The sequence below is a fragment of the Podarcis melisellensis genome (genome assembly GCF_964234715.1).
Source record: "Podarcis melisellensis genome assembly, chromosome: 3".
Taxonomy (NCBI): Eukaryota; Metazoa; Chordata; class Lepidosauria; order Squamata; family Lacertidae; genus Podarcis; species Podarcis melisellensis.
The window spans coordinates 117,623,093-117,634,811 of record NC_138530.1 but is presented as its reverse complement, the minus strand read 5'-3'; the positions used below and the strand labels follow the sequence as shown (position 1 = coordinate 117,634,811).

General features: G+C 39.3%; 1 protein-coding gene across 4 annotated transcripts in view; it reads right to left on the bottom strand.

Moving 5' to 3' along the window:
- EHBP1 (EH domain binding protein 1) overlaps positions 1–11,719 on the bottom strand; it is a 265,000-nt gene that overhangs the window by 51,282 nt on the left and 201,999 nt on the right. For all 4 annotated transcript variants that reach the window (XM_081906038.1, XM_081906040.1, XM_081906039.1 and 1 more), the window contains 4 exons: positions 11,306–11,433; positions 8,248–8,386; positions 7,975–8,081; positions 5,142–5,265 (listed from right to left, as the gene is read on the bottom strand). In XM_081906038.1, coding sequence (XP_081762164.1) covers positions 5,142–5,265; positions 7,975–8,081; positions 8,248–8,386; positions 11,306–11,433 — 498 coding nt within the window. The remainder of the gene's footprint in view (positions 1–5,141; positions 5,266–7,974; positions 8,082–8,247; positions 8,387–11,305; positions 11,434–11,719) is intronic.

Sequence of the window (11,719 nt, the reverse complement as noted above, 5' to 3'; positions counted from 1 at the left end):
ATTTAGCCTTGAGACCATTTTCCCGAAACCATGTCCACCTACTTGAAAGCCAGATACCATATGGGCAGTGGCAGCGCACCTTGAGCCAAAAGTATGAAGGGCGAAAACAAAGATTTGTCCTCCATTTTTGCAGTGCTTCCAATGCAAACCACTTCCTCAAACTCAATTGCTCAGCCAATCCCTGCAGAATGCAGGCTTGAACCCACTGCCCATTTGCACCGTGGTTTCCTAGCAGGGCTGCCGGAGATGTTTTGCTGCTATAGGCAAAATGCTCCACATCCCACACCCCTGCCTCCCTGCTACCACTGGCTCTGCCACTGCAACTGCAGCCTGAGAGGGCAATGAGGGCAATGGTGTCAGGGTAGCAGCAGGAGCAAAACCCTGGCATGACTGGCAGTGATGAGAGTGGCGCTCAGATTTGCTGCCTGAGGCGAAGAACCCCATTTAGGGGCTGCCCCTGTTTCCTAGGGCTCAACAACCAGCTGGAGATGAGTGCTTGGGAAGCACTGAGCAAGGAATTTTGACGGCTGGATTGTCTTGGGAGGAGAGGCAGATAACAATTTGGCCCACTGGGCCAAAAAAGTTCCCTAGGACTGCATTGATAGTACATCACCTGCTTTTATAGTAGTGGTTCTTCATTACATTTTCAGCATCCTTACCATACATTTAAATCCTTACCCGCAAGCATACACACACCACAGTACTTTCTAACATCATGTCCCTAAAGGAGATGATCTTTCACTAAATGGTAACTTATCATAGTGTATACGTAATCATATTAGTTTTACTACTCAATTGTTTGCCTCCCTGGGCTCCTTTGGGGGGAAAGGAAGGATAAAACTTTAATAATAATAAATAAATAAAATAGTCTGTCCGCAAGCCTTGCGGCGGGGGTTCCCGCGGGTTCACAACGCTTGCAGGCAGCAGCCTGCAGCCCACAAGCTTGGGGGACAGCAGGGAGGCGCAGCACGCCTTCCCGCTGTTCCCCGACCTGGTTAGGAGGCTGGTGCTGGGGAGAAGCATGCTTCTCCCCAGCGCCAGCCCCACAAGCTCGGGGGACAGCTGCGAGGTGCAGCGCGGGCATCCCCCGCCCCAGACTTGCGCCTGGGGGGGGGCAAATAATTCCCCCCTTTATTTCCCCCCCAAAAAACTAGGTGTGTCCTATGGGCTGGTGCGTCCTATAGGGCGAAAAATACGGTAATCATTTTTTAGCCAACTGATTAATCACTTCAAATAAATATGCATATCACAGAAACCTCAAAATAGTTAGTTTTTGAAGTGTGCGGAAGAGGCCGTAAGCCAGTTCATTATTTAATACTACAGGCAGCAACCATGTTGCTCATGTCCAATTGGCACCCGACTGCTGACACACAGGTCCTTTTGGAACAGAAAGAGGGATTGGGGCAGACCAGGCTTATATCCACTCCATCAAAGCCCGGTGGGGCAGAAACAGAACCCCTATGCAAAATGGTTGCTGCCTGCATTTAGCTAGAAGACATGGTTAAAAGGAAACTCATTTTTTTTCCATTCTTGCTTGGAGTAACAAATCAGAGTAACACAATGCCTTAAATAGTTTCAGCCTCACAGATTAATTACCTCTCATCAATTAAATTTCACCTGTATTAATTAATCAACAATTTTAGGTGATTATTCTGCCAATTACACTGATTAAAAAATGGCAGCTATACAAACTATGACTGCACATTACACTATTATTGTCCCTGAAGGACCGTTTCCTTCTTATTCTTAAGATGTTCCAATTTTAAAGTTTAACAAAATGAATGACCCTTTCTGAGTCACATGTGGGGAAAGGGAAGAAGCAAATGGAAAGAATTATTATGATGAAAATATAAATATGTTCAACCAGTTACACAAGTTACACCTCATAAATGAACATGATCAAAATTCAAAGGCAGATCACTCACATGTAATTTTAATTATTTCTATTTTTAACACCTTTCAGAAAAGTGTTATTGCTTAACTCAAATCCACCTGATAATCAATTGACGTTACAGATTATTGTGATGTTGTGTTTTGGATAGGTGTGGAGATGCAAGACTGAAAGCCCATCACCTACTATCCTAGTGGGGACAACTCCATAATAATCTTCTATTACGGTACATAGAGAGCTTCCCTTATGGATCAATTTCAGAAGCCATAGGTCTTTGGAGTCAATGGGCATTGTTAAAAGGCATGGTTACAACAAGTATGAACGCAAACCAGACTTGCTGAACAATTATTTTCTGTACTGTATTATGCTGCACTGTATTTTCAAACATTATTAGTCAACTTGATTGTAAGGAAAATATTATGTTAAAGAAAGCTTGTCTGGACCATATGCTGAAAGCAGTATCATGCCACTTTCCCCCAAAGAAAATGTAGTTTGTTAAGGGTGCTGAGAGTTGTTAGGAGGCCAGCTACCCCCCCTACAGATTTATAATTCTCAAAATGGTTTAACAGTCAGCCCCTCTTCCCAGGGAACTCTGGGAACTGTAGCTTTGTGAGGCCTTGTTCAGCAACTCTCAGCACCCTTATCAAACTGCAGTTCCCGGGATTCTTCGTGGAAGCCATGATGTTTAAAGCAGCAAGTTATTGGTTTAAAGGTAAAGTGCAGATGGGGCCTAAATCTGGTCCTGGGCCTCCTCTTTACATTGCTAGTGAAGAAATTACTCCACAAACATAGAAAATGTATTTATAAGAATCTGGCGTTTTATATATGCATCATATGAAGTTGGGTATTTTTGTCTTTTTGAACTGTGGGAGGAACAAGGTGAATCTTCTGAGAAATAAATGATAACTGGCCAGAACAGCCATTTAATTAAATTTGAGGAGTGTCTCATTTTGGAGTAGCAGAAGGAAGAAAAAAATTGCCTAGGATTCCCCACACCAATGAAGATCTAACGAGAAAGAAGGAAACTCAAAAGAGTGGAGGAACTAACAAGAGGAATGGGAAAAGACCACCAGCTTTGTTTACCCTGAAGCAGGGAAGGCGACCACAGACCCTCCAAGTGTCACGATGCGGCCAGCATGACTAAATCGCTACGGCGCACGGAGGTCCATGACGGAAGCCAGAGCGCATGGAAATGCGATTTACCTTCCTGCAGTACCAGTATATAAGTAACCATTGGTAGTGCTGTAGGGATTCTGACATGAAGACAAATAGGATATTGGCAGCAAAGGGAGGTGGTCTTTGAAATCCTCTCACTTTATCTGGACTGATCACATTTTGAAAAACTCAAAGAATAATAATAATAATAATAATAATAATAATAATAATAATAAGCCCTCAGAATATTTATCTTAAATATGGAGGTCTTAACTGCAGGCAAAGAGCTTTAACAAACATTTTAACTGGAGTAAGAAAATATTTCCAAGCTTTTACCAAGCTGGCTATACAATACATATATTACTGAAGTATGTAAGAAAGTTTGCTAAGTATCAAATCAAGTTAGTGTTAACCAACATTTCTTATAGTACTGCCATTTGCATCATATCTAAATGGAAGAGGTGTGGATTGCTCTGTGTATGGCAATAATCGGAAACATTCCCTTTATATACTGTGTAAATGTTCCAGGCACTATGTGAAGTATATAAAATCAAATACTATTGTGATATGAAAAGACAGCCTATGCCCTCACATAGATGCATTTTTGGTTTTCTAGTCAATACCTAACCAACTCATGTTTGTTATTTTTTAAAATATATATAAAAGTGAAAAATATATCTTCCATACATGGTATGAATGTGAAATAAATTTAGAAGAAACTTTTTGCAATATATCGAAGTCTGAAAAAATATTATCTACTCTTCTGATAATAGATACAATGAGAGGTGGTTTCCCCACTAATACTATCATTTGCCTCATTTTTTTTTGTTAGCAAGTAAGTATAATTTACTCTCCAATAACAACAAAAAGATAAAAAAGAGTACTAGAAAAAAATCAAATGCATATCATTATGGCTATTACCAGAAAAACAGATAATACATTTTCCAGACTTAGATATATTGAAACAAAATTTCTTCTAAATTTATTTCATACTTGGATATATTTATCACTTTCTTTTTTTTAAAAGTACAAACAGGAGTTGGCTAGGTAATGAACAGAAAACCAGAAATGCATATATATGAAGGCATATACTGTCTTTTAATCTGATTATCATTGTTGATTTAGTATACTTGACACAATGCCTTGAACCTTAACACAATGTAAATTAATAACAGCATCTGCCTGGATATTTAGTTAACTATAGTTAACTAAAATTTTAGTTCACTAGATTTTTTGTTAGCTAAGGGAATGTATGGCGTTCCAGTGTAAAGTCAGACTTGTAAGACAGCACTAACATTAGCCTGGGGTGATTTTAGCTGTACAGTCGCATGTGCTGTGAGACAAATACATTTCCTTCCACTGAGCATTTTCTCTCTCCATATTAGACCATTCTTTGTTTCAAAGCATATGATACTAGTGAATCTCCTTCCTTCCTCCCCTCCACAATTCATGGCAACAACCAGTATTTAAAAACCCATCTGATATATAGTGGGTTGGATCTCATCACAACAACACAGTTCATAAAATCCCAACTATATGCTTTAATCCTTTTTGACTGCAGCAGCAACGCAAAGCATTATACACTTAAAGAAAAATCCCAACCTGCCATCCTGAAAAAATAATAATTGTGGCGCGTCAGTAACCAGATAGTATTCTCAAATTTCAGTGATCTAGACAGTGGAGCCTTCCCCCTATACTGTGCTCTGTTTCATGTGGTACAAGGCTTTAACTGGCCAAATCTCCCCCCTCCTCCCCACACTGAATCAGTAGAACAGTGAAGATCTTACTCTCTCTCTCCCTCTCTCTTTTTTAGCAGTGGCATATCAATGAGGCACAGATGTGTATTCCAACTCTGCATGGATGAGCACACTGTTCAATAGTGCTGGCTCACACGGTATCAGGGCAAGTTATCACTTCCCATGAAGGCACTCTTATCACCAGGGCCCAGAGAGGTGGCTGCAAATCGCAGCCTTTTTATTTTCAAGGCAGTTTTGCTGAACATTCAAGCTTCAAAGATTCACACTTCCAAAACTCTATAAGAGTTTGTGAACGCTCAATTTGCCAAAACTGTTTACAGTGTAATTGGGCACCGTACCTGTGTCCATGAGATAGCGAAGGCGCTTCTCCACCAGCGCGGCACGGGTGTCAATTTGCTTTTGCTCATTCTCTAGTGCTGCCAATTCTCCTACAACATACTGACTGGTGTCTTTGAACCCTTTCTGTTAAAGAGAACAAACAACAAGAAAAGACATCACTTGTTAAGTTGCATTTTTCCTTTCCGGAAACACTTAGTAAGGCACTTACCTAAATATCATGCCTACTACCAAACCAGGAAACACAATTCATAAATCTCAACCATCTTCCAAATTTCATTATGAGGTGCATCCCATTAAAATCACTTACTGCAAGTTAGTTTCAAAGTTTCAAATCTCTTTGCTAACTTTTGAATTTCTGTACAATTTTTCTTTTAAACCTGTGCTGCTATAGATTTTTATAAATTATCTCAGAAAAGAATCAAAGTGTTTAATACACCATAGGTCTAATCTATAAAGCTGCTTTTTCGACTACAATGGGGGGGGGAATACTCCTCAAATTTTATTTCATCCTACGTAGCCATTTTTTTAGCCAGGGAATCTACAGCTAAATATATAAAGATTTGGGATTTGAAACAAAAAATCCCAACAACCATGAATACCATTCTTTTCTTTGTGTATCTATCCCTTGTGCAAATTTTAATGGTGCTATTCTACAAAAATAACAGTAAAATGTCTTCTGGTTTCTCCCGTAGAAATTGCTTAAATTGCTATACATTGGTAGTCTGGTAAAAGCATTGCTAATTAATGCTGTTAAGAACCTGACCAGTGGCAACAAAAATGATTGAATAAATGCTCAGGTGCCACCACCATCCTGCAAAAAGAAAAAAGGCCTGCAGTCTAGTTTGGGTTCACTTATCCCAACCTTATAGTGACATCATTTTAAAATTTCAAAATCTTTCATATGATAAGTGTAACAGAACTTGTCCAAGAAAGAAAGAAATATGAAGAAGATGTATTACCGGTTATTAATGCTATCCTGAAAGCCATGACAGAAAACAGCAGATCTCTCAAATGTTCTGAACTTATCAGCTATAAACATTGTTTTAATGCTACTAATGAAAACTACCAATGGTTGTTCTGACTGGGCTATAGATAAGATTCCTCTCAGTTCCAACTGGGATGCAATTTATATCTAAAACAGTGTTTAAGAAAATAAGGTAGTTAAGTCATCATATGCTGAAACTGAAGCTCTGTTTTGGCAATATGAAAGTAAGGTACATGTACTTTGGAATCACCAATGAGCCTCTTTGAGGATGTTAATTAAAACACTGAGAGCAGGTTAGCGCTGAAAAGCTCATTTTGGGAATCCAATTGTCTTTTGCAAAGGAATGTATATATAGATACTACATTTTTAGGAAGGGATAAAATCTGCTATTTACTTATCATGTCTCTACTAGTTGCTGGGTGCGAGAGCCAGCCACAATAAATTATTTTCTCCTCAAACAGTAGCTAAATGAATCAATACACAAAGTTATTTTTTGAAAATTGTGATAAAAGTAAAAGCTGACAAGGTGGTACCTCTCAGAACCTATGCACAGTGTAGTTGTTTTAGGACTTGGCAGACATGCAAGTTTATAGGACCCCAGTCCTCCATCACCAGAAAGAAGAAAAGCAGCTGTGAAAGAAAGGCTATTTTACTTTTCTCATCCCCATCCCCCCAAACTGGTTGTTGTAGCCTCTCAAGTATAGGAAGGGAAGAAGCAATGTGGGTGGAGGAACAATAACGAAAGGTAACTGCCTACTATTCTTCATAGTTAATTGAAAAGATTACAAAACCTTGCCAATGACAGCTCTCAGGACTGTACAAAATACTGTAAGGTTAAAAGGAATGCTGTGTCAGGATGAAAACTTCCCCAGAGTTCATACGTACAATTTGCATATATATTATGAACTTGCTGAGCAAGACCTCTTCAGCTTTATTAAAGCACAACTGTTCTTAAATAAAAAAATTATCAGCTGGCAAATTGGTGGTCATTCAGTATAAGAATTAAAACACTTCACATTATCTAGATGGCACTGAGCTCCTCAGCAAAAATAACTACTATTTAGACAAAAGGTGGAGAGCAATAAAAAAAGAGTTGCAAAAATTATGTGGTATCTCTAGACCAAAAAACAAAACAACCAATCCTCAAAACCAAAAACAAAAGGGGGAGGGGTGGCAGGAGGGGAAAAAACCAGAAATAAAACATATTCAGGTCAAAACTTGTTCTTCTTCCTGTTTCTGTCCCGCAGCTGTCCATCAAAAGCAGCTTTCTCCCTGCGGTCTATCAAAAATTTCCCTCACAAATCAATTTTACACATGATCAGCCCATACCCCTACTGAGCTGAACCTCCCCGTTAATTAAGTGAAGAAATTACCATATATATTATATTAATGCAAACATCATTCAGCTAGTAATTCACGGCTGATCTGGATAATGGAAAGGTTGAACACCCATTAACCCAAGCCAACAAAATGGGTTGGCTGAGAAATTCTAGCAGGTCTCATGTGACTTTTTCCTCTAACTGCAGCTCTGCGGTATCTGCTATTGTAATAATTAAAATCCTCCCGGTAGATCAATACTGGAATCTCTTTATGGGAAGTGCCCTGATGGAAATGTCTCAAGGAAGCTGGAGCTGTGGAACTCTGAAAAATTCATTTTTTTTTAATCTGACAATTATCACCACGCTGCAGACTAATTCAACAGCGCACCCCTCTCACTCTGCTTTGAATGCACTGGAGATTGACATCTAAGAAAACCTAACATCTCATTTTAACAAATAAAGGCACTATTTCCACATACAGTTGAGAATTATCAGCAATCATGAAACCAGACAAAAAAATTAATATACATTAAGCACTTCATCTTCTGATGGCTTCCTCTGAGTTTCAGTTATCGCTGCCTTCTCCTCATTTCCTCTCTTTGTATCTTCCTGTATTGATCTCTGCCTTTTCATCTCTTGAAAAAAAAGAGAGGAAAGACATGTAAAATTATTATAATACTTGATATTTGTGTATTGAAATGTGGGCTTACATTATCTGGTTTTTAATATATTTATTGTTAAATATTATTAAATCATAAGATTGGGGGTGGGAGGACAGCTTTTCAGAACATTTTTGCCTACCTGGTCTGTTTTCAACATATTGACTGAATGACTGAAGCTGAGTTTTTCTGACTGTGGAGTCCTTGCTGAACACAACAGGATTTCTAAAACATTCTGTTGCTTTTTGTAATCGCTCAGCACGATGTTCTTCTGTCTCATTCTGCCAGAAAAACCAGAACTGTACATCAAATTCTTTTGTTTATAAATATGCAGTTACAAATGAAAAATATATATTTCAACAAAAGAGAATATGTGGAGAGAGAAAAATACTGTTTGCGTTAGATAAAAATGACATCAGGAACCAGAAAAAAGTGCTGAGCCCAAGAAAAGAGGTTTTGGCAAAACAAGCCCCTTGGGTTATTAATATGGCAACTTCAGCCAGGGTTCTGCTGCTAGACACCAAAATCAGTTAATGGCATCAAATGTAACTTTGAACAAAGAAGAGTTTAAACAAAGATCACTCTTCCTCAATTTGGATTCCCTGAGCATGGTGTACATTGGACTACACAGCAATGTGTATACCCCTGAACGTCACCTGTCACTTAAAATAGCAGAGTGGCTCTAGTCTTCTCCATACGCTGCTTGCTCTGGTAAAGAATTCTGTCATCCTGAATGGACCCACAGACTTGTATGACAAGAAGAACTCGTTTCTAATTTTATGCCCATTGAGATAAATCACTAATGCTGGATGAAGGATAAAAGGTAGGATTATAATACTACCCCAATGAACTGCATTTCATCAGCTATAACTTTCTGAATCCAGATTTGTAAGTAAGCCCTTTGCAGCTAAGGAAGCTACAATTATCGTTTCCCAGAGCTTCCTATGTTAATGTTGGTAACAAATTCAAATGGGTCTATCAACACAAAATATCCCAGAAGACTAAACCACAGCAGTGTGTGGAAACTGCAGATACGAGGTGCTGTGTACCAAACAAATATTTCATTTTATACCTAATCTATTATTATTTTTATTAAGTGTTTTGAAAGTAAATAGGGAAAGGCTAAGATGCATGACTAATAGCTAAGCCTGCTGAATGCTGAAACTGGTTATCAAAAGCTACCAAGACTTTGCCCTTCCTCTGCATTGAGACAATTGGTAATGAGGGAGTTCTCCAATGGCCTATTCTCTAGCCTCAAGGAGGCCTGGGATACAGAGCCCTCCAGGGAAGGTAACAGTTTATCCTTTTCCACAAACACAGAATGCCTCATTTATAAATGTGTAAACTGCATTTTATTAAGAACACAAATCCAACTCGTTGCTGAAAGCTTTAACAGAACAGATGGACACCATGTATTATTTCTTACAGTATTAGAAAAGTGTTTAGACCTGGCTACCCTTTTCGCTGCAGCAACTTAAACAAAGAAAATAAAGCACTCCAAATTAATAAAAAAAATGTGTATTTAGAGCATGCAATACCATTTTTGTCACATTAACTAAATCAAATTGACCTAATAGAGGGGGTTAGTGTGCCATTTGTTGAGTTAACTCTTATTTCTATAAAGCATCACTTATGCTAGATTTGTTTTTTCAACAATCAAGCAGCTATGATTTTGCTTTTCTGAGAAAAGGATCTCTTCCAGCTCTTCATACAATAGCCATCTGACAGTCAAAACGCAGGTCTTTACCAAAATAAACAAACATGGCTAATTTTTTAGGCCTGGCAACATGCTAAAATATCAGTGCGATTAGCCAGCAAATCCCATTTTAAGAAGCCTTTTTATGACTGGGGACTTCTGCCACTTTACAAATGTATTCCTCTAAGCCCACTAATTCAGTTAGCCTTTTCAATCCATTGTATTATTCTGAGGCCAGCTTCATTTTGCATTAAATCCACTGCAGAAAGCTAAATTGAACGCAAAAAATCAGACTTGATCCAAGCTTCCCTTTGTTCAAAGATAGAGACTGAAAGTCCTCTGCTGCTGCCACACACTTTCATCACCAATTTATCGGAACCGACAGTGTAAAGGAAAAAGCAATGAAAGTCATTGTTTTGGGACTTCAAAGCATCTCTGTATCTGGGGGAGGAAATCCTTTCAGTCAGCAGTGTATACACCCACCGTCTGCAGGTGGGTGAAAAGTTATACATAAGTGGAACTGCCCCATAGGCATAAAAATCTTTTCACTTACTAGTAACAGTTGTGACCTAATGAAGACAGTAAGATGCACCTCTACATATATTGTATCTATCTAGTTATGCCTAGGTAGAAAATAAGCGACCCAACCCAAAATGCACTGTACTACCTACACTGCGTGGCACAAATGTTTAAGAAACGTATGTGGGTTTATATAATAGTTTGATTTTAATATAGCAAAACCCAACAGTTAATCGTTAAAAGCAGTATTTTTAAACAAGAAAAATAGGTGCCGGTACGCCCCATGACCCCCCACCACTCCCACCACTGCTTCCCCGACCCCAATCGCCCCTCCCTGCACTTTTGCTGCTTTCCCCCTCCTCCGTTGCTGCTGCTTCCAGCACGACCCTTACGAATGACAAAGCGGCTTCCCGAGAAGGTGCCTGACGATCACCGGCATGCACCTTGGGTCGCACCCAATCAGCCCCGGGAGGCTGTGCCTGCAGCCATGGAAGCAGCAGTGATGGAGGAGGAGGAGGAGGAGGCGGAAGCGGCAAAGGTGCGGGGGGGGGAGCAAGTGAATGGGGGTGGGCAAGTGGCAGCCACAAGATGGTGGCAGGGGAAAAGGAGGTGGTGGTATGTCATACCGACCAAAAAAACACACTAGTTAAAAGAGATTAAAGGAAGGCCCTGTTCACATCTATGTAAATGAGAGAATTGACTTCAGTCCGAATCATGTAATGTACTTTATTTCCTACACTTACATAAATTTAAAATGACTAGTTGAAATAAAGACTGCCTAACTAGATTGTGGTACAGTGGCCCAAGGGAGCCATCACTTGTTGTACAACCAAGCACCACCCGTAAGAGGACACACACTGTTAAAACAAAAGGCAAGTGTTAAAATGTATATCTTCTCATACATCTGTACAGACATAACCATTAACAGCACAAATCAGAATCCAGAAGCCTCAAGTACTAAGAGAGTAGCTTAGTCAAAACTTACCTTAAACTCTTGCTCTGGGCTATCAATGACTGCTTTCTGAGCAGCACTGGAAAGTGAATTTGCCACCTGTGTCTGAGCTTCCAGGAGCTTCTTCAGCTTCCAATCCACCAACTTGCTGCTCTGTTCAGCTAAATATGCAAACACCACAATATAACACACACACACACAGACACACACAGACGGAGACAAAGAGGAGTATTTAGATGTGGAGTCATTATAACAATGTATCCATTTAAGAGATTACATTTGGATTGCTGTTTATAACCTTTAAAGTGCAACTGATTTGGAAATGGAATACAACAATTTGACTCTAGGCTACAAATGATGCCTCTCTTCCCCATGTCCTTGCCATACAGTTATTTAAACTATACTTTTTACAGGGCGGCCCATAATGTATTGGTCAAATTGATTTCA